The sequence below is a fragment of the Nycticebus coucang genome, chromosome 21, assembly GCF_027406575.1.
Source record: "Nycticebus coucang isolate mNycCou1 chromosome 21, mNycCou1.pri, whole genome shotgun sequence".
Taxonomy (NCBI): domain Eukaryota; kingdom Metazoa; phylum Chordata; class Mammalia; order Primates; family Lorisidae; genus Nycticebus; species Nycticebus coucang.
The window spans coordinates 62,720,485-62,741,464 of NC_069800.1; the positions used below are offsets into that span (position 1 = coordinate 62,720,485).

Here is a 20,980-nt window from a genome sequence, read left to right on the forward strand (position 1 = left end):
TAATAAAATGTAGGAGAAGTGACAGAATTATAAAATCACCACTCGGCAACCTTCATGAAATAATCAGCCCAGTTAGGGAATATCAGTTTGATAGAAGGTAGCTGGAGACATATAATGGTGAGATGCCGACTCACACCACCAGGATGGCTGTCATCAAAAAGACTGACAACGGAAAGTGTTGGTGAGGATGTGGGACAAGCTGCCCTCACACACTCACTGCTGGTGGGAATACAACACCATGCAGCTCCTTTGGGAAATGGGCCATACCTCAGAAGATTAAACACAGCATTACCGAGCAGCACTTGTGGCTCAGTGGGTAAGGCATCGGCCCCATATACTGAGGGTGGTGGGTTCAAACCCAGCCCCAGCCAAACTGCAACAAAAAAATAGCCGGGCGTTGTGGTGGGCACCTGTAGTCCGAGCTACTCAGGAGCCTGAGGCAAGAGAATCACCTAAGCCCAGGAGCTGGAGGTTGCTGTGAGCTGTGATGCCACGGCATTCTACTGAGGGCAATAAAGTGAGACTCTGTCTCTAAAAACACACACATGCACACACAGCATTACCATGTGACCTGGAAGTTCCACTCCTGGGTATTTACCCAAAAGAAGTGGAAATACACGTTCACATAAACTTTGTGCATACATGTTCATAGCAGCACTATTTATATGGCCAGAAAACAGGGGTGGGGAATGACCATCACTTGTGAATGGATAAATAAAATGTGGTCTATCATACAAAGAAATAAACCAAAAAAGAAATGAAGTGCTGATCCAGGCTACACCTTAGATAATCACCTTAGATAAACATTACGCCAAGTGACAGAAGCCAGACACAAAAAGCCACATATTGTATAATTCCACTTCTGTGAGACATCCATAGTGACAGAAAGTGAATCAGTGGCTGCCAGGGTGGGGGAGGCAGAGGCGAGGAGTTTCTCCTGAATGAGCCCACGGTGTCCTTTGGAAGTGATGCAAGTGTTTTGGGATTAGAGAGCGGTGATGGTTGTACAGCTTATGAGAAACTACTGAATTGTATATTTGCATGGGTGAATTGCATGTGAATTAGATCTCAATAAAGTGATTTTTTTAAAAAAAGCAGATGGGAGGATAAACACTTGTAGGTGGCTCCAGGAATAGTCAGATTCATAAGGACAGACAAGAAAATGGTGCTCAGGATGGTCTCAAACTCCTGAGCTCAAGCCATCTGCCCACCTCAGCCTCCGGAATACTAGGATTACAGGTGTGAGCCACCGCACCTGACCATGCTATGAATTTTTATGTGACATACTAAACCGGTAATGTTATATATTTTGTAAAATATTCTGTACTAAACGAAGATCAACACAGCATGAAAGAACCACTAGTGGAAAACCCCTGGGGTACAGCAGAGTGCAGGGCTTAGAAAATATTAAGGTAAGCAACAGGCTGAACCAAGTGGCCCCTGCCGGCGCGCGTCCTCGAGTCTGGGTGCAAGCGCGTTCCCGCGGGTCCATCTGTGGTCTCGCTGCGCCACCTGGTGGCTGCCGCACCGACCACCTGAGGCGGTAGCGGGCAGCAGCGCCGCCTAGCGGGAGCCGGCACTGGGGGGTAGGGTTTCTTTTTTTCTTAATCTGAGACTGAGAGCAGAAACAGGTGCTCAGGACCCCTCAAGAGTGTGTCCCTGACTGGGATGGGGGTCTCTGGGGTTCTGATTCTGCCCATCCTGGTGGTGCCCAGCCCAACGTGTCTGTCCTGGCTGGAATCTGGCTGGGTGCCCCTCACTCTGCCATGCTTTGAGGATGAGTGTCAGTATTTTCTGCCTTTTGCAAGTAGGGAAAGGGAGTTTAGAAGAGTAACAGAGGCCCCCCAGGGGCACGTTCTGTGTGCTGCCAAGCTTCATCCTGGGAGGTCCTTGTTAAAGTCATAGCCTATTGTTACGGCTTGTTCTGTCATTTGGCCGCTGTTACTACTACCTAAGTTACTCTGACCTGCTCTGAGCCTCAGTTTCCTTAACAACAAATGGGTGTGGTGCTCAGCGCCGGCATCCCTGGAGATTTGTTAGAAAGGGAAACTTTCAGGCTCTTCCCCAAACCCACTGAATCCAGACCCTCTGGATGGTGGGAATCTGTTATTCCAATCCCCTGTGGGGGGTTGCTGCAGATGGAGACCTGCCAGAACCATTGAAAAGACTAAATGAGATAATGTATGCAGAATGCCGGAAAAATACTCAATAAATGATTGCTATAATTCTCTGCCTTTGGAGAGTTCAGGTGGGAGTTTTCTGTTTCTTTCCTTTTTAAAAAACATTAATTTATTACAAAAGTGGGGCATGCTGTTAAACACAGGATTACCACGTGACCCAGCAATTCCCCTCCTAGGTATGTAACCAAAATAATTGAAAGCGAGGATCCAAAGCAGTCCTTATACACTAATATTCATAGCAGCACTTTTCACAGTACCAAAAGGTGGAAACAACCCAAATGGGCATCAGCAGGCAAGTGGATAAACAAAAAAGGGATATATCCAGACAATGGAATATTATTCAGGCATAAACAGAGATGAATTACCAAGACAGCCTACAACACAGATAAGCCTCGAAAACATGCTAAGAAGCCAGACACAAAAGGCCATGAAGTGCGTGCTTCCATTTATCTGTACCATCCAGAACACGAAATTCAGAGACAGAAAGTGGATTGGCAGGTGGCTAGAGCTGGAGGGAAGAGGGCCTGGGTATGGCGTTTCTTTTTCAAGTGATGAAAATGGAACTGGAACGTGTGGTGCTTGCACGAAATCTTGCATGTACTAAATGTCACTAATGGTAAATTTTATGTTACGTGCATTTCGCCACAATAAAAAGAAGAAGTGCCAGTTGTAACAATTGAGGGGTGTGGAGGGCGAGCCCACCGCCTGGAGCAAGCCACACTGGGTGTGGGGTCCATCTCTGACATCATTCTTGCTACTCAAATAAACACATATAGACATTTATTGGCTCTGCCTCTTTTTAGAGATCATAGCTCAATGAGCTCATACACATTTCCTGGGCAACTTGTTGTTTTTCACTTAATGACACATCACAGACACCTCTCATGACTGTCCTCAGGCCTATATGTACAGACCGACTCATTTTTTAATAACTGCAACATACGTCACCATCACTCCCACTGGTGGCATTTGGAGTGTCTCTGGGCACCTGCCACCATAAACAGTAGTCAGGAACATTCGCAAACAGGTCTTATTATGTACCAGGTTTCATCTCTGTAGGGTCAATTTACAAAAGTGGAGTGGCTGGGCTGAGTCACAGGCATTTTCAATGCATGTGGTCAGGTAGTGATCCTGCAAGGCTACAGGGGTCTACAAGCTCCTTTCTGCTATGCTGATATATTTGACACACAGACATCACAGCCCCAGATGTTACCAGCATTTATCATTTTTCCAGCTATAACTTGATAACGCAAAGCACCCAGTGAGTGAAGGGTGACATGTGATGCATTGATTTGATTACTTTGACAACTGGTATGGTTAAGCTTGGTGTTATGTGACCAGGTTTTGGCATGTGGGGGCAGGAGTGGTCCACGGACCCTTTCAGGATGTGATGAGACGCGTGACAGTTCTCCCCAGAAGGAGTGTATGTACAGACACCCACGTTGTGCGGATGATTTCAAGGGTTCAGGCAGAAACGCTCGTCGGCGACCCCCTGTTGCTGAGCCTGCTCTAGAGTTTTCCAAGTGACGCAGACTGCAGCATCTCTGACATTTCCGAGGAACACAAAACACTGGCGTTTTTCTAAATGTTAATGGGTTTCTGCGCCCTCTGCTGGCGGCATCTGTAGTCCATGCGCACTGCGGAGGCTGGGCGCAGGGACTGGAATTTTCCTTTCGCCTTACAGGTTTTTTTTTTTTGTTTTGTTTTGTTTTTTCTCCTCTGCAGAACTGGCCCTGGAGTTTCAAGTTCAGAACGCACTTTTTGCAAGTTGCTGAGAAAGGCCTCTACTTAATACCAAAATCAGCAAGTGGAAGGGAAATTATTTATCTCTCACTTTGGGAATTATTAGTTCTGGACAGAGACTCTTATTGGATAAGGTTTGCTAAAAATTTATGAGGCTATCGGGAGACCAGGGGAGGGCTGATTCCCAGCGAGTAAACATTTTAAGCAAATTTAGTCGTGGTAGTCATCATCATGATAATAGCTACCATTTTTCAAGTGTCTGCTCTGTGCCAAGTATTTAATCCCTCCAGTGATGACAGGAGGCAGGTTTTCATTATCAAGAAATCACAGAGAAAGAAACTGAGGCTCGGAGAGGGGCCACGGCTTGGCCCCATGACACACAGCTCGTGGTAAAGGAAAATTCTAGGCTCACAAGCCCAGGCCCTTCCTGCTGCACTGCGGGGATCTCATTGATGGGCTTGAGAGTACAATCCACTGTGGCCATTTCGTTTCACCAGCATGATGGGTTGAGGAGGCTCTTAGGAGGTGACCATTGGTCTCACGGTCCAGCTAGCCAAGAGTGGACAGAGGAACGGAGTCCTGGTCTACAATACGCTGAAAGGACAGTGGTGCTGAATCCTAGCAGGACGCTGCTGCCTGGAAACAGCTCTGTGTGTGTTTTTCAAAGGGAGACCAGCAAGGGCAGGAGGTATGGAAGGCGTCCTAGTGCAGAAAGGAAGCGTTCTCCTTATGGACGGTAAAAGGATAGAAAGCAGAGTGAAAAGGCATTAACTTTCTTGCCCAGGGTTTCGGTGTCACTTAATGCAGTGTCAGGGCCACCAAAAGTCCCCTGAGGTGCCACCAGTGGGATACGCCCCTGCCCACTGGCAACCCGGGGTATGTGAGCGTGCTTGAAGGAGCATCCAGGTTGGAGATAGAGGGAGGGACAGTGCGGGAGCCCACACACCCAGGCAGCCTCGGAGGGAGTCTTTGCAGAGAGAAGGCAAAGCTCCAAAGGCCAGGTGGAGCCCGAGGGACCCAGGCTGTGCAGGGGTCCTGAGAGGAGGCTGGGGTCCCCACCCCCAGTTCCAGGGGTGCTGAAGAACACGCTGGTAGACAGGAGTGCCCAGCAAGCATCTTTGTTTAGCCACCGGGAAGGCAAGATGGCCCAGTGGCTGGGTCAGCCAGGCCTGTCCTGGGTGACAGACTGAAGTCACCCTCTGAAACCCACATTTTGTGTCACCTCTCTTTGATACCGACTGTGTTGACTTCCAAAAAGGAAGCAACTTACAGTTACACACACACACAAAAGACACGTTTCTAGAGAGGGAGTGTATAACTCAACTCCCCCAGGAGAAGAGAAAAAGGAAAGGGGAGGGGGGGCAAGTCAGATATTTGAGCCACGTGGGCAATAATCTCGGCTCTGAGCATCCCAGCAGCCGAGGCAGGTGGAAACGCGACGGTGGCAGAGCTGTCGTCCCATCTGCTCCCAGCAAGTGTGTGCCTCTCTGCAGTTCCCGCGGGCTGCTCGGCAGGAGGCTTGCTAGAGAGCAAGTCCCAGGCAGCAAGGACGAGGAGGGATTCTCCCTCAGTCAGCCTCTGAGACATCCAAGGACGTGACGCAATGGCACGTTCATGGGGCACGAAGCTCACGGCTCATCGGTTTGTTGGGGATGAGACCCGAGAGGGCAGGAAAAGGCAACGCGTCTCCCATCTTCTTTCTCCCTCCGGCGCCAATGCATTCACACTGGACTCCAGCCAGATTTTCCAGCGGAGACCCCAGACAATAATAGCTGGCAAATGTCAAGTGTTTCTCACTTCCCGGGATCCCAGCACTCGAGGGACAGGTGCCCCATGGTGACCCTCCCACCCTTCTCTGCGGAAGACTCTCACCTCAGAGAAGTAGGGAGCTCACCCAAGGCCACATGTCAGACCCTGCAAAATTCAGTCTGACGTCTACACTACCCCACAGCCTGTACCTCTCCTCACACCAGCAGTTCCTCCCCTCTGGAAATGAAAAGGTCAGTCCCACATGAGAACATGATCTGGTGAAGGAGAGGAAGATCCCAGCCCAACAGGCTGGCTGGATTTCCTTCTTAGAGGAGGCTCATCCCCTCTCTGTGCAGAGGTGGGACCTGTGGGCTAGACCAGAGCTGCGTCACCGTGCCAGGCCACCCCAGGGCCTTAGCCTGTGAGGACGAAATGATCCTATGAAAATGTTTGAGATAGACCTCCCACCACACACACCCTCAAAACAGATTTCCCAAAGTATGAAATCTTTTTTTTTCTCCTCAAATAAACATATAATGAAATATCTACAAAATAGAACAAATCACTCAACTCCTCTATGGCTGTGGTATGTGACACACATTTGCTTTAATATAATAAATAGGACGTTAGGGAGACCTGAAAGGAACAGTTACCCAGGACCTAACGAGAGTGTCCAAACGATCCTGCCTCACACAGAGGGAAATGTCACCACAGAGAGTTTGGAACTTGCCCGGTGTCTGGCCAAGTGTTCAACTGCATTGGGGCTACTGGGCTTGCCCCCAGATTTTCAGATTACAAGTGTCAGGCAATTGGCGCTCCTAATGACAAAGATGGTTTAGAAGCACCTGGCAAACACGTGACTTCAAGTAACACCACTCGTTCAGTTAAAAGGGTGCCAAGTCACACCCTGAACATGCCTCATTAGCTAAATGACCTGACCCCTTGGGTTGGGGGTCACTTCATACCTGCATATTGACTCTGCAGTACGTCTGCCAAAAACAAGATCTCACTTTTGACACAGGTGATGCTGGGCTATTTTTTCCCTGACTATTATTTGTTGAACAGATTGCTGAGCTGGGCACAGCTACATACACGGAGTGTAAAGCCACATCCTCCACGCGGATCTTACTTGTTCTGACAGCAGGAAATGTGGCCAATTAATTTAAAAGCTGACCCCAGTATTGGGATATAAGTCAGAAAGAAGGGCAGCCAGGATGCAGGGTCACTTCCCGTGACCTGGAAAACGGGACTTTCATGGGCAAGAAACGGTGGCTACACACTGTGATCCCAGAAGCTGTGTGGGAAGACAGAGCTTTAGAGAAACACGAAGGCCTGGGGGTCTGTGGGAGGAGAGGAGGATCCGCGTCCCCCAGCAAGACCCACAACCACCTCGAGGGTGGTTCCAAGGAGACAGAATGTTTCTACCATTTTTCTCAGTGAAAAGGATTGGAGTGTGATGATGAGAGGCTGGCTCACGGTCTTACGCATGATGCTCCTTTCCTCAAAAATTCAAGTCAACAGGGAAAAGTCAGTTGTCCCATCAAAAAGCCAGATTATTGGAAAGCTCTGGAGAGACCTAGCAGTCTTTGGCTGGCATTTCCGCCGAGGCTGAGTGATGGTGCCCTTTCTGGACAGCTGTCCAGGCCTCTCATCTCCCACACCCAGCTCAGGTGCCCATGGGGTAGGCCAGTCCCTGCCAGCTCACCATGGGGCCAAGCTGAGATTCTGTGATGCAGAGAGAGTCACGAGTTGAGTGTAGACACTCCAAGGTGGCCTGCCCCAAGGAAAGAAGAAGAAAGTTGATGGCAGGAGACAGCCCTAACCGCCAGGGTGTGGTCAGGAGGAAAGGCATGGCCAGCTGTGCTTCTCTTCCCCGTGGACCAACCATCTCCTCTGCACTCTCCTCTACATCCGATGCCAAAGTGTCACCTTCCAACAGGAGTCATGAGATGCCCCTTTTGGAGAAGGTGTTTGGAGAACCAAGCTCGCTCCAACTTCATTTCTGCTCCCCAACTCAATAAGCAGACCCCTCAAGGATGGGGCTCAGTAAAACTTCCAGAACATTACTCACTGAGCAGCTTTGGTTCCATGGGTTTATAAACCAAAATTCACAGCCCACGCTATACACGACCTCCTGACATTCGCTGGCACTTGTTTTGTACAATAACAATAGTGCTATTATCATTATGGTTATTACTCCTATTACGCCGTGCATTAGACACTCTCCATAAGGGGGAGGAGGCAATTGGCTTCCTTCACCCCAGCAGCGTTCCTGGATTCAATGTACAAATAGCTTAAAATTAAAGGCTGGCCTCGCGCCTGCGAGGTCGGTAATGGATTACTAAATGAACACAAACTCACCCACTTCCATCAACACTCCCCAAAGTCATTTGCAAACAGGATAGATAATTTAGTATCTGGTTCAGATTAATTGCCATGTTTTCCCGCATTTTTGCTCACCAAGGGCCACCGTGGGATTAAACTCTGCTGAGTTACCCACGTCGGCTTTGACAAGCAAACGCTCCCTGCAGGAGCTACTTCAGGGTCTTCCTCTTGGGCCTCAACTCAGAATTGGCGTTCTGAGTAAACTTCTTCATGATCACTTCACTTGGCTCCTTGGCCCCCGACCGTGCCAGCCAGTGGAAGAGAAACATGCGCCGCTCACTCTGCCTGCGGCTGAGACGGTGGGCGACGTTGATGGGCGTCTCCCCCTTGGCATCTTTCTCATGGCTAGAGGCCCCGAACTTGAGCAGGAGGTTGATGCAGTCTGATCGGCCCATGGCTGCAGCCACGTGCAGGGGTGTCCTGCCCAGGGGCGATCTGCCCATACAGTTGGCTCCTGTAAAATAAGAAAGCTGGCTAGAGACTGCAGAGGACCTGGAGAGGGCCCGGAGAGGACCCAGAGGGGACCAGGGCTCTGAGGGAGTGCTGGGGGAGTGGGAGGCACTGCTATCTCCCTCCAGCTCTGACACTGCCTCACTTCCAGTCCATTCCCCTTGCAGCAGCCAACGATCTTTCTAGAATGTTCCTATCACACTCCTGCTCAAATCTCTTCACTGTAATCGCCAGCCTTGGTGACCATCTCCCCCTTATGGCTCCAGCACCCCCTTCTCCACCATATTCTTCCTCCCTGTCCCACCACCAAGCCTCCTCCCTGCTTTCTATCTTTATCCCTTTAATAACCCTGCTTTGCATCCTGCCCCAGGCCCTTTGCACATGCTGCTCCCTCTGCTAATGACACTACCACCTTTTTTCCTGGGCTGACTCCGATCCTTCTTTAGTTGTCATTTACTTCTTCAGGGATACCTTCCTTAGATTCCCCCCTGAAACCCCCTATGGTGGTGCAGTCTCTTCAGAGCACCCTGCACAGAAATGACCATGAAGTTAATTATGTGTAATAATTTGCTGACTTTCCCTCATAAACTCCACAAGGGCAGAAAACACACTTGTTTTGATTACTGTTGTTTTCATCGCCGGCATGTAGCCCTGTGTCTGGAGAAGACAGATACTGGTGAAATGACAGTCATCGGGCAGCCTGGCTCAGGGACAGGTCTCGCTTTGATTGAATTCCTCACCGCCTCCTGCAGATGGATGGCTAATGACAGGTGTCCAATATGGACTTGTTGAATTGAATCAAATTCTGGGTAACAAATATTATGACCCAGAAAACAAGGCAATTTAATTAAATTCAGCTGACATTTCGGTAGCCCCTTCTTATGAGCTATGGCTGGGTGGTGAGGCAAAGTTTTAAACAGGCTCTCACCATGCCAGCAGCAACCATGGGGCCTCCTTGCAGCAGCTGTCTGCAGAGGACAGAAAACTTTGCAAAGCTGGCTATGATATTTTTTATTAATATTAAATCATCGCTGTGTACATTAATGCGATCATGGGGCACCATACATTGGTTTTATAAACAGTTCGACATATTTTCATCACACTGGTTAATATAGCCTTCCTGGCATTTTCTTAGTTATTGTGTTAAGACATTTATATTCTACATTTACTAACTTTCACATGTACCCTTGTAAGAAGCACCGCAGGTGTAATCCCACCTATCACCCTCCCTCTGCCCATCCTCCCCCCGCCCTCCCCACCCACTCCCCATTTCCCATATTCTTAGGTTATAACTGGGTTATAGCTTTCATATGAAAGCCAAAAATTAGTTTCATAGTAGGGCTGAGTACATTAGATACTTTTTCTTTCATTCTTGAGATACTTTACTAAGAAGAATATGTTCCAGCTCCATCCATGTAAACATGAATGAGGTAAAGTCTCCATCTTTCTTTAAGGCTGCATAATATTCCATGGTGTACATATACCACAGTTTATTAATCCATTCGTGGATCGATGGGCACTTGGGCTTTTTCCATGACTTAGCAATTGTGAATTGGGCTGCAATAAACATTCTGGTGCAAATATCTTTGTTGTAATGTGAATTTTGGTCTTCTGGGTATTTACCTAGTAGAGGAATTATAGGATTGAATGGCAGGTCTATTTTTAGATCTCTAAGTGTTCTCTAAACATCTTTCCAGAAGGAATGTATTAATTTGCATTCCCACCGGCAGTGTAGAAGTGTTCCCTTTTCTCCACATCCATGCCAACATCTCTGGTCTTGGGATTTTGTGATATGGGCTAATCTTACTGGAGTTAGATAGTATCTCAAGGTAGTTTTGATTTGCATTTCTCTGATGATTAAAAATGATGAGCATTTTTTCATATGTCTGTAGGCCGTGCACCTGTCTTCTTCAGAGAAGTTTCTCTTCAAGTCCCTTGCCCAGCCTGCGATGGGAGTTTGAGTTCTCTGTGGATTCTGGTTATTAAACCTTTGTCAGAGACATAACCTGCAAATATCTTCTCCCATTCTGAGGGCTGTCTGCTTGCTTTACTTACTGTGTTCTTGGCTGTGCAGAAGCTTTTTAGTTTGATCAGGTCCCAGTAGTGTATTTTTGAAGCTGCTTCAATTGCCCAGGGGGTCCTCCTTATAAAATACTCAACCAGACCGATTTCTTCAAGGGTTTCCCCTGCACTCTCTTCTAGTATTTTTATAGTCTCATGTCTTAAGTTTAAATCTTTAATCCAGTGAGAGTCTATCTTAGTTAATGGTGAAAGGTGTGGGTCCAGTTTCAGTCTTCTACAGGTTGCCAGCCAGTTCACCCAGCACCATTTGTTAAATAGGGAATCTTTTCCCCACTGAGTGTTTTTAATTGGCTTGTCAAAGATCAGATAATGGTAAGTAGCTGGGTTCATCTCTTGGTTCTCTATTCTGTTCCAGACATCTACTTCTCTGTTTTTGTGCCAGTACCATGCTGTTTTGATCACTATCGATTTATAATATGGTCTGAGGTCTGGTAGCGTAATTCCTCCCGCTTTGTTTTTATTTCTGAGTAATGTCTTGGCTATTTGAGGGTTTTTTTGATTCCATATAAAACTAAGTATTATTTTTTCAAGATCTTTAAAGTATGACAATGGAGCTTTAATAGGGATTGCATTAAAATTGTATATTGCTTTGGGTAGCATGGACATTTTAACAATGTTGATTCTTCCCAGCCATAAGCATGATATGTTTTTCCATTTGTTAACGTTTTCAGCTATTTCTTTTCTTAGAGTTTCATAGTTCTCTTTATAGAGATCTTTCACGTCTTTTGTTAGATAAACTCCCAAGTGTTTCATCTTCTTTGGCACTACTGTGAATGGAATAGAGTCCTTAACTGTTTTTTCAGCTTGACTATTGTTGGTATATATAAAGGCTACCAATTTATGAATGTTGATTTTGTAACCTGAGACGCTGCTGTATTCCTTGATCACTTCTAAAAGTTTTATAGTAGAATCCCTGGTGTTTTCCAGATATACTATCATATCGTCTGCAAAGAGTGAAAGTTTGACCTCTTCTGACCCTATATGGATACCCTTGATCACCTTTTCTTCCCTAATTGCGATGGCTAAAATTTCCCTGGCTATGATTTTTTAACTGGTGCCTTCAAATACATCACAGTTCCATCAGAGTGAAAATGACTTCTCATGAGCTTAAAGGACTGCTCGGCTGTGAAAAGCCCATATTTCATTTAATAACAGGAACAGTGTGGAAAGGCAGTGGAGGAAGGTAAGGAATACAGTCAAGGCAACATTTGCCCATCACAGAGGTTCACACACCACCGTGTGGCCCAATCATCCAGCCCCAGATAGCCAAGATGTTTTCTACCTTGCTTGGTGTCAGTGAGAAGAATAGCAGAGACTGAGCTGGGCGAGGCTGGGGCCGAGGCTGCAGGAGCGAAAGGAGGGGGCCTCATCTGGAGGCCTGTTGGTATGGGAGACCCTCTCAGGCCCCATCTGAGCACCAAACCACTGGCCAAATGCCACATTATCAACAATATGTTCTTTCTTTTTCCAAGAAAGCCAATGTCCTGGGCTGGCTGCAACTATTGCCTGTTGTTCCTGAAAGGTCTACATCTCAATCAGTGGGCATCTCTTCCCCCAAATATCCCACATTCGGAAGACAAAGTGTAATCCCAAATGCCACAGAAGCAAAGCTCTTTAATCCAGAGACAATACGAGATAAGGCAGAGAGAGAGAGAAAGAAAGAAAGGCAGGCTTGCCCAGAAGTGGAAGTGGACTTGGAGTAAGAAAAGAGGCCACAGCAAATATTTCCTGAGGAAATAATTACAGGGCTTGGAGTGAGGAGATTGTCCAGCCTTCCAACCACCACAGAGCTACAGGGACTAGACCATTTCGGAAGGTCACAGAACCCCAACTGGAGGTGACACTGAAAGTCAGGCAGAGAACATGGGGATGTCCCCAGTGATGTGTCCGCTGGGAAAGAGCCAACCAGGAAACCCTTTCAGCTGCTCCCTGAAATTCTCATTTCACCGTAACAGAAAGAGTCTTCTGGAGACCTCTGGCTGGCGTGTCCCAGGACACTGGCCAGACAGGGAGTGAGCAGTACAATGGGGATTGACCTTGGGGGCCAACAGGACACAGGTCCAGGAAACCACTGCTGAAGGGGCCGGGGAAGCCAAGATAGACCCTCTGCTCTCCATACCAGGAAAAGACTCCATCTCTTGAACATTCTGAGCTTTCTTCCAGACCTACCTTGTTCTAGAAGGTACTGCACGGCCTCAGCGTTGCCTCTGTGTGAGGTGATATACAACGCCACGAACGCCCTCTGAGCCATCCACTGCTTCAATTCTTCATTGCCAAAACGTTCTGAGTTTGGAGTGCGGTAGAAGGAGTCTTCAGTGACACCGAGACAGGACAGCTGGGGAGGACAAACAGAGTTTGCGTCATTCTCAAAAGCGCAGACATCACTTGCTGGAGGGCTGACTGGGCATTCCCAGGGGAGGAGTTGGGGGAAGAAGGAGGCGCAAACCCCAGCTGAGAAGTGGGGGAGCCCAAGGAGGGTGCTGTTCTATGTGTGCTCAGGAAACTCGAACTTGCCATCAGCTGGGCCTTCCTGCCCAGGTTTTGAAGAGAGAGGATGGCTTTGCTGGGTGTCCCGAGGAAAGTAGCTGCGGCTAACACACAGTGGCCTCCCCAGATGGGAGCGGACTGTTTTGGAGACTTGACAGCGCCTCACCTTTCCACCCAGTTTCGTGCCCATCATCTCATTAACTTTGAGGACACTCTGAACTCTACTCACAGATAAACAGCCCTGTAATACAGTCGTCTCAGGATAAAGTAGGTGTGTGAGCCCAGGAGGAAAGGCACTCTCCCCCAGGGAGGGGCTCTGTCAAAGGTGTGGGTGTGGGTGTGGGGCTTTGGGGAGAAACAGAAGCAAGAGAAAGTGATGACAGTTCTGACTCAAGACCTCAGACGGGAGGGAAATAGCCTCACTCCAAGGCTTGGACCAAGTCGCTGGTGGAAAGGGGAGGGCCAGGGAGGATGAAGGGTGGTGAGGAGCTGCAAGGAGTTGGGCAAACCGTGGGAGGGACCCCACCCTCCCACTGAGGCCCAAGGCCTGCAATGGGGGAACTGGGGAGCTGCTGCGGTCCGCACCAGAGCTCACCCTGCCTCCTGGCCTCATCCCAGCGCCCTCCTGTGCTCAGCCTCCTGGACCCCCTTCCCAGCAAGCCAACTGTCTGATTCCCCTTCCCCACACACTCATGACTTTCCTTCTGAACCTCTTTTCTAGAAAGAATGTACACTCAACCCCTGTCAGAGTGATTCATCTTTCCTGCTGGGTAAACATCCTGGTTTGGATCCCCCGCCCACTGCCACCCCCAGGGCCCAGATGAGAGCAAGGCTCCTGTGGCTTATGCAAAGAGTGCTGGGCAGTACTGTGCACATAAGCCCCTGAGCGCCGGGCTGCACATTTCCCAAGTTATCTGGAGTTCTTCACTCAGTGTTAAATTAGATTTCCAACTTTATAAAATACACACATGAATAGAAAATGCACTAGCTTGACTCTTGGGGGAGGGGTGGTAAATGGGTTATAAGTCACAAATAAGTAAACAGAGTGAATGAATGAAAACGCTAGCTGTGGCATCTGAAGATTACGTGGTGTATGTGGCTGGCGCTTTAGCCGCTTGAGCTACAGGCACCGAGCCTGAAAATTATGACATGGGTCGTTATCTTATTTCCTACTCTGAAACTTTTCTTCACATATCCATATTAAAGACTGATTTTTTTTTCCCTCTACCCTTTATGGCTGCTTCATAAAGGATAATATCCATTTAAAGAAGTGTGAAAGCACCTTGCTTGGATCCCCTTCCACGGCTGCCACGACAAGCTCTGTCCATCCGTCATAATGCCAGATACATAATGAAATAATTCCACCAGGAACAACATCATAGAACTTCAACGTAGTGCCATCCATCAAAATTCCTACGGGGAATAATTTTTTCTTTTAAAAAATTGGGTATTAAAGACAAGCTATTACATTGGTTAAGAGATTATCTGACCTTGGCTACCACAAAAATAATTTTAGAATCTTGAACGCAAATCCCCTTTGATGATCCCACATGACTCTGTTTGGTGTCATTAATGCTTTTTAGAAAATTAATTTGGCTGAGCTCCGATAAAAGCCAAACAAAAAAACAATGGCAATGATTTAGAAAATTCCATAATTATAACTTGTCCTATTGCGAAAAATACATGAGTCAGTAAGGAATTTTATAGGCAAATTCTACAAATAGAAGTACTTAAACTGCAAGTAACTACGTATCATAGACATAGCACAAGGTAGCTTACACACATAATATACACAAAGCTAAAATACTGACCCTGGTTAATGTTGTCATTAGCTAGCTAAAGAGGTGACAAAAGAAAAATTGTTGGGTCTTTCAAACTGTAGCCAAAGGAAGAGTCTCTCAACTTAGGCTTGATCAGGAGATACCAGTAGCACTTTCAGCTAGTTAGGACAATCAAAATTGTCTCTGGACATTGTCAAATGGCCACCTGGGGACAAAATCAACCCAGTTGAAAGCGAACAATAATATTAGAAGCTAATGCTGACATTCCCGCAATTCAGACTTGGAGCGTCAGAGCGCTTGGACCGGAGCCATCTCCCAAAACTGCACTTCATTCACTTGGAAGAAGGGGTGAACTGCTCACGGTCCATAATTCACACTCTCTGGGTAGACTGTCAGTGTTAGCAGAAGGGAATTAGAATATACAATCTTTCGAGAAAGTGCAGTTGTAGTTAGTTTTATCTTTTTAAACATACGCCTGTATGTGAGCGCATTTTCTTGCATGACCACTTACAGTCTTGCTTAAAAGAATAATATCATGTGCTTTCCTTGTAAAGTCTCAGCTCTGCCCAGGTTCGATGGTCATCTATTCCAAGTGAGTGGAATTCATGAGTGTTCTGGTTTCCTCACTGAATGGTGGACGACTGTGCACCTGTATACTAAGTACCTCACTTAGGGGTGACTTTGGGCCTGCACCGCATGCCTGCACCTTTTAATCCCCACAGCAGCCCCCAAAAGCGCTTTGTCATCTGTTTGCTGAGAAGCAAACAAAAATCACCAGGAAAGGACCAAGCCGGCACCATCAGCGGAACTGCCGGACATAGGACTTTACAGGGCCCCATGTTTCACCCCCTCTGCTCTGCTGACACCATTTGGTCACCAGAAACTTGGGATGGTCGATGTAAACAGAATAGCGATTAGCAAATCTGTCAGTGTCCTGTGTGTGGCTTAAACGTGGGAGGCAATCAGGAATTAGTCATAAGACAACTTGACTTCCTAACAACTTCGAAAATAATCAAGGAAAGCCGTGTTTCTCTGAAAAATACAAGAGTACTATTGAGTACAAGAGTACAACATGCTCAACAGGGCTTACCGAGATCAGAGCACACCCTCTTTCTACAGACAGACTGCTTGGGCTTAGACAAATACTAATTATCACCAGCTAAATAAATTAGCAGAGTTGACAACAGCAGTGTAAGGGCGACCCTCACCCATGAATTTGCTCGTGCCTTTTAGATTTGTCCATCTCAAAGTTTTTCACACACATGATCTCATTTGATCTCTCGCTGTCCCTAATTCCTTGAACCATAACCTTTGAGGTGGGTAGAAGCCCCCCTACTCCCATCAACTGATTATTTATAGACAGTAGCCAAATTTCTTCTCATGACAGAGCAGCACCTTCTCTTTTTCTCATTTGCCACCCACTGATAAGGACAGCAACAGCGGAGAGGGGTCGTGCTTCCAACAGTAGCTAAGTGTCTGTTGAGTGATAGCATCGTGACATCACTGTTAAATCACCCCATCTTTCTCAGCCCCTCTTAGCTTACTTGAATTTATAGCTCAGCAAAGCTCATCAGTGAAAATAAATGAACAGAAGGGGTGCCAGACATTTGTAGTTGAGGAGACATAATTTTCAAATTACTTGTTTGGGAACTCTCACTAAGTTCTTCAATCATTCACCTCGTTCTTAACATGTTAAATACAGACTAAGCTCAAGACACATTTCTTTCCAAATAAAGCTTCAAAGACGCCCAAGAGCATCTTTCGAATACTCTATAGGAAAACAAGTATGCCATAAAAAATGCTTAACCTATTTTAAAGGGAGCAAAGGAAGGTATTTTGGCCTTCACTGTACGGGCTGAGTTGCCTGGAATCATTTCTGCCTATAGGCGAAAGAGTACTAAGAATTCTAGGGCTCACAGGGCTCTGCTTTACAGATTAGGAAACTGAGCCCAGGAAGGGCAGTGCTGGGAGCGCCAGGCTCGTGGAGACAGGCTGTTTTCAGAGCTCCATCTCCACGGCTTCCCGGCCCCCGCAGTACCACTGCAGTCTCCCTGGAATATCAGCTGTTCACATTCTTGGTGCAGCAGCCTAGGGATTTTTTAATATTTTCATTTTCTTGAAATGTTTTGCATTGATTTCAATTGGGTGGGGAGATGATGGCACCCAGGCATTTTGCTCCTGTTCACATATCCTAAATATTGTAAGAGCATTGGGATAGAGAAAGCCATGTCCTTAGGTTGAGGAAAAGAGACCAATGGGCTTTTAGGGTCCTTGGCTTCCACTAGGTACCTACCACATGGGACTTATCTGGACAGAGGGGCCTTAGGGTCCTGATTTAGCCATGGAGAGCTTTGAGTACTAGTTCTGCTTCTGGTGGGGATAGCTTTGAGCTCTCAATGTGGACAAGGACACAGCTTGGAATTGGGGATTCTGATATGGACAGGGTTAGTGCCAATATTCGGGGTCCAACTAGGGATAGAGTTTGCTTTAAGATTTGAGGCCCTGACAGGGCAGAAGGTACTCTGGACTCGGGGTTCTCATGAACGCAAGGTCTGCCTGGGGGTCCTAGTGCAGGGAGGGTCTGTTCCGGGGTTTGGAATCCTTGTATGGGCAGGGCTTATATTCAGATTTGGGGTTCTGAGGTAGCTCTGGGTGGTATGGCAACTGGGGGTTAATGATCAAGCACACCTGCCCTGAGATTTGGGGGTCTGAGAGTTATAGGATTTGCTGCAAAATTGGGGGTTACAATAAAGGCAGGGTTTGGTCTAGAACTGGGGTTGTAGAATGGATAAGGTTGGCTGAAGGCTTTGGGCTTTAGACACAAGCAAAGACTGCCTTGAGTTTCGGGGTCCTCATGTGAGGCCATGGAAATGGCTTCAGCCTAGGAATGGTGATGTACACACGGTTTTCATGGAGATTTGAGTGTTAGGGTCTTGAGGCAGCGTCAGTCACATTCTTTGGAGCCCTTATGAGATACTTCACTTGGATTGGGGTTCTGATGTAGTAATGATGGACCTGGAGACTGGCTTTCCGATGTGGGCAGAGTTGACTTTGAATTTGGGGGTCCAGACGTGGGCAGGGTCATTTGGGGCTGTCATCCTTATGTAGACAGAAGTGGATAGTGGTTGGGATTCATATACACCAGTCTTAGTTGGAGATTGGGGGCTCAGAATTGGGCATATCTGCTCTGCAATTGAAGGTCTTGCTGTGGGAAGAGTCTGCTCTGAGATTTAGGGCCTGTGGTAGCTTGGGGGGGTTGAGGTCCAAACGTGAGCAAAGTTTTCATAGACATACGGGGTCGGTGGTGGGCAGGGGTTGTTTTAGTATCCATGAGTGAACACGGTTGTAAAGGATTTGGGTTCTAATGTTCATCTGGGTAGCCTGGGGGTTGAGGGTTCAGATTTGGCCAGGTTTGTTCTTTTTTTTTTTCAGGTTTGTTCTTGGTTTGGGGGTCCTGACATGGGCAAGATTCTTTTGAGCTTTGACATCCTTATGTGGACATAGCTGTTAAGAGGATTTGGGTTCCTGAGGTGGTCATGGTTAGGCTAGAGATTTAGGGGTCAGTGTTGGGCAGGTATGTTCTGGATTTTGGGGTCCTGAAGTGTGCAGGGTTTGAGTTTTAACATCTTTGATGGATGACTCCAGTTCTTGGGTAGTCATGGTTAGCGTGGAGATTGGGGCAGAGTTGCTCTTGGCCTGGGATGCTGAGATCAGAGGATTTGTTTTGGACCCTGGTACTCTTGCATGGACATGGCTGGTTACAGGAATCGGGGTTGTGATGTTCACAAGCCCAGCATGAATAAGGACTTGGGGTTTGCTTTGAATTTGGGGTCCTGATTTGGGCAGCTTGCCTGGGTTGGGGGGTTCTGCTGGTGACTTGGGTCCCTCATGAAGATATGGGGAGCTTGAGATGTGGGGTCCTGTTGGCAGGATTTGCTTGTGGAGCCAGGTCCTACTGCGGACAGGGTTGGCCTCCCTAATGGAGCTCTAATGCCAATCTGGTGTGTTTGGAACTGGGCAGCCTCTCCAGGCCAAGATCCCAGGTGGCTCTTCCAGGTAAGGTTTCAAGGTGGCCAAGGTTTTCTTGGACACGGGGGAGTGTGTCATCAACAGGCAGAGTTTTCTTTGGGACTTCAAGTGCCAAAGTGGACTGGGCAACCCCAGGGTGGAGGGAGCGCCCTGATCCTGACCCGGAAGGGACCACCTTGGTCAAGGTACTGGAGCCGCTGCAGGTTGAAGGGGATGCCGACCATCAGATCCAGCTCCTCTTTGAACTCCCGCACGGTCATTTCACTGTGGCAGTTGGTCACTCGGAACATCTCCCCGGTCTCCTCCAGCCGCACCCGCATGACGAAGACATCAGGGGCCAAGTCCACCGACGGGCTGGCGGCCTGCCGGTCGCCGAGGAGCCGTTGGCGGCTGCGAGCCCAGGCTGGGATCTGCCCCAGGAGGGGCAGCGAGATGACCGAGCCCACCTTGGACTCGCCGCGCCCCGGGACCCCGGGCCCCACGCTGCCCCATCTGCCCAGCGCCTGGCCCGGGCGGAAGCCGGCCCAGTGCGGCCTCACCGGCCGGGGTCTCCCCCTCCCCGCCGCCCCCGCCGCCCCCGGCATGGCCGCGCCGCCACCGCGCGTCATCCGCGTCTCGAGTGCGGTGGCCGCGCGTCATCGCCGCCCCCGAGGTCCTGCAGCGCCGCCCTCGGCGCCCCGCGGGGCCCTGGACCTCGCGCACCCCCTCCCGACCGTGACGACCCCGCCCCGCCGGCTCGAGGCTCCGGGTCCCACCCAGGCTGGGGGTGCCCCAGGGCCCTTCAGTCTTTCCTGCGGGAGCCCAGGTGGCCCGGCCGTGAACAAAGGCGCAGTTTCACGTGGCCGCGGCAGACAGTTAAATAACGAAAAAGGGGACGGGGCTTCCTAAAATACCCAGGAGATTTATTGGGATCAATCCAGGCGGGTAGCCGAGGAGCCACGCTCGGACGACCAGCCCGGAGCCCCCCGTCTCCGCCCCCACCGCAGGCCGACCTCCTCCCCAAATCCTCCCTGAAGCTTCTAAGCTGCTGTTCATGTCAGTTTTGTTTTTCCTCCACTGGGAAAACGAGAATAGGATTCTTGCTGATAGGAAAATAATTACCTCTTCCCCGTGTCTGTTTAAAACACAATCTTTGTTTAATTTGGACCAAACCACCTGGAGGATTTATTTGTGAATAACGCTCTAAATCACTGTATGCATCGTTTACAGGCTGGGAAGGTGCCGCTTTCAGTCCTGCTTAAACAGGTCTAGCCCGAATGAGAACGAACACTGCAGAAACATGACCCCTTTCAGCAGATCTGGTCAAGTTCTCGTCCCAACGATGGACTCCAAAAGTGGAGGGGAGACCTTCATGGAAACTCGGAAAGCTGCATCAAAATCCAACTTTTGAAAACGCTCTTGAATCCTTGGAGGGAGAAAGGTGCTGCTAACAATACTTAACAAGGAAAGAAACGTCCACTTGGGCAAGGCTGTGATGATTCTATTGTTAAGACATCTTTCAAGAGCTCTGTCTGTGAGAAACCCATCTGTGTTTTTCCATTAATTCACCCAGAGCCGAGGCTGAGTGTTCAAGTAAACAGGAAGCTTACATGTGGTGGTCAAATTACAAACCCTCGACACTGGTACCTATGAACAATTAAATACAAACAGCTAAAGTGATGTGGGGGTGGGGAGAGCACACTAGAGAAAAGGGCACGGGAAACCAGAACCATCTTAGAAAATGTTTTGTTACAAAAGACATAAGCTTTTAAAAAAAATTTTGCAGAGAAATTACAGCCATAAAGAACTATTTAAAAGGCATTACAGAAAAATGTCAACATGTAAACTGATATTGTAAAGGTTATTTGCCAAAGAGTCTCTCTAATCTCTACAAGTACCCCGGATGATTCAGCATGCAAATTCTACAGATCACAACACAAACGGAAGCTCATATTTTTTTCCTTAATGGAAAATTAAGCTCTGCATAGAAAACGAGATTCCAGTTGAATAACCCTACTCGCTTCTAGATCAACAGATTTTAACAACATGACAATCTCAATTTCTAGGCAATAGAGAAAATAAAAATTGCTTGTTACTGAAGCAAAACAACATCTC

At 48.0% G+C, this 20,980-nt stretch overlaps 1 protein-coding gene across 1 annotated transcript; it reads right to left on the bottom strand.

The window, feature by feature from the left end:
• Positions 1-8,102: 8,102 nt before the first annotated feature.
• On the bottom strand, positions 8,103-19,470 carry ANKRD60 (ankyrin repeat domain 60). Its single transcript, XM_053573771.1, has 4 exons — positions 19,062-19,470; positions 14,359-14,489; positions 12,759-12,924; positions 8,103-8,511 (listed from the first exon to the last, which is right to left on the bottom strand). Exons 1-4 carry the CDS (start codon positions 19,468-19,470, stop codon positions 8,207-8,209), a joined length of 1,011 nt encoding a protein of 336 aa, XP_053429746.1. The 3' UTR covers positions 8,103-8,206.
• Positions 19,471-20,980: the final 1,510 nt, after the last annotated feature.

Excerpts from the sequence above, each read along its gene's own strand:
- ANKRD60 (XM_053573771.1), bottom strand. The coding sequence starts at position 19,470 with ATGCCGGGGGCGGCGGGGGCGGCGGGGAGGGGGAGACCCCGGCCGGTG. Across the intron at positions 12,925-14,358 it reads TGGAAGGGGATCCAAGCAAG|CTGTCCTGTCTCGGTGTCAC; the intron begins GTGCTTTCACAC and ends TGTCCTCCCCAG. Across the intron at positions 8,512-12,758 it reads GCAGTACCTTCTAGAACAAG|GAGCCAACTGTATGGGCAGA; the intron begins GTAGGTCTGGAA and ends CTTATTTTACAG.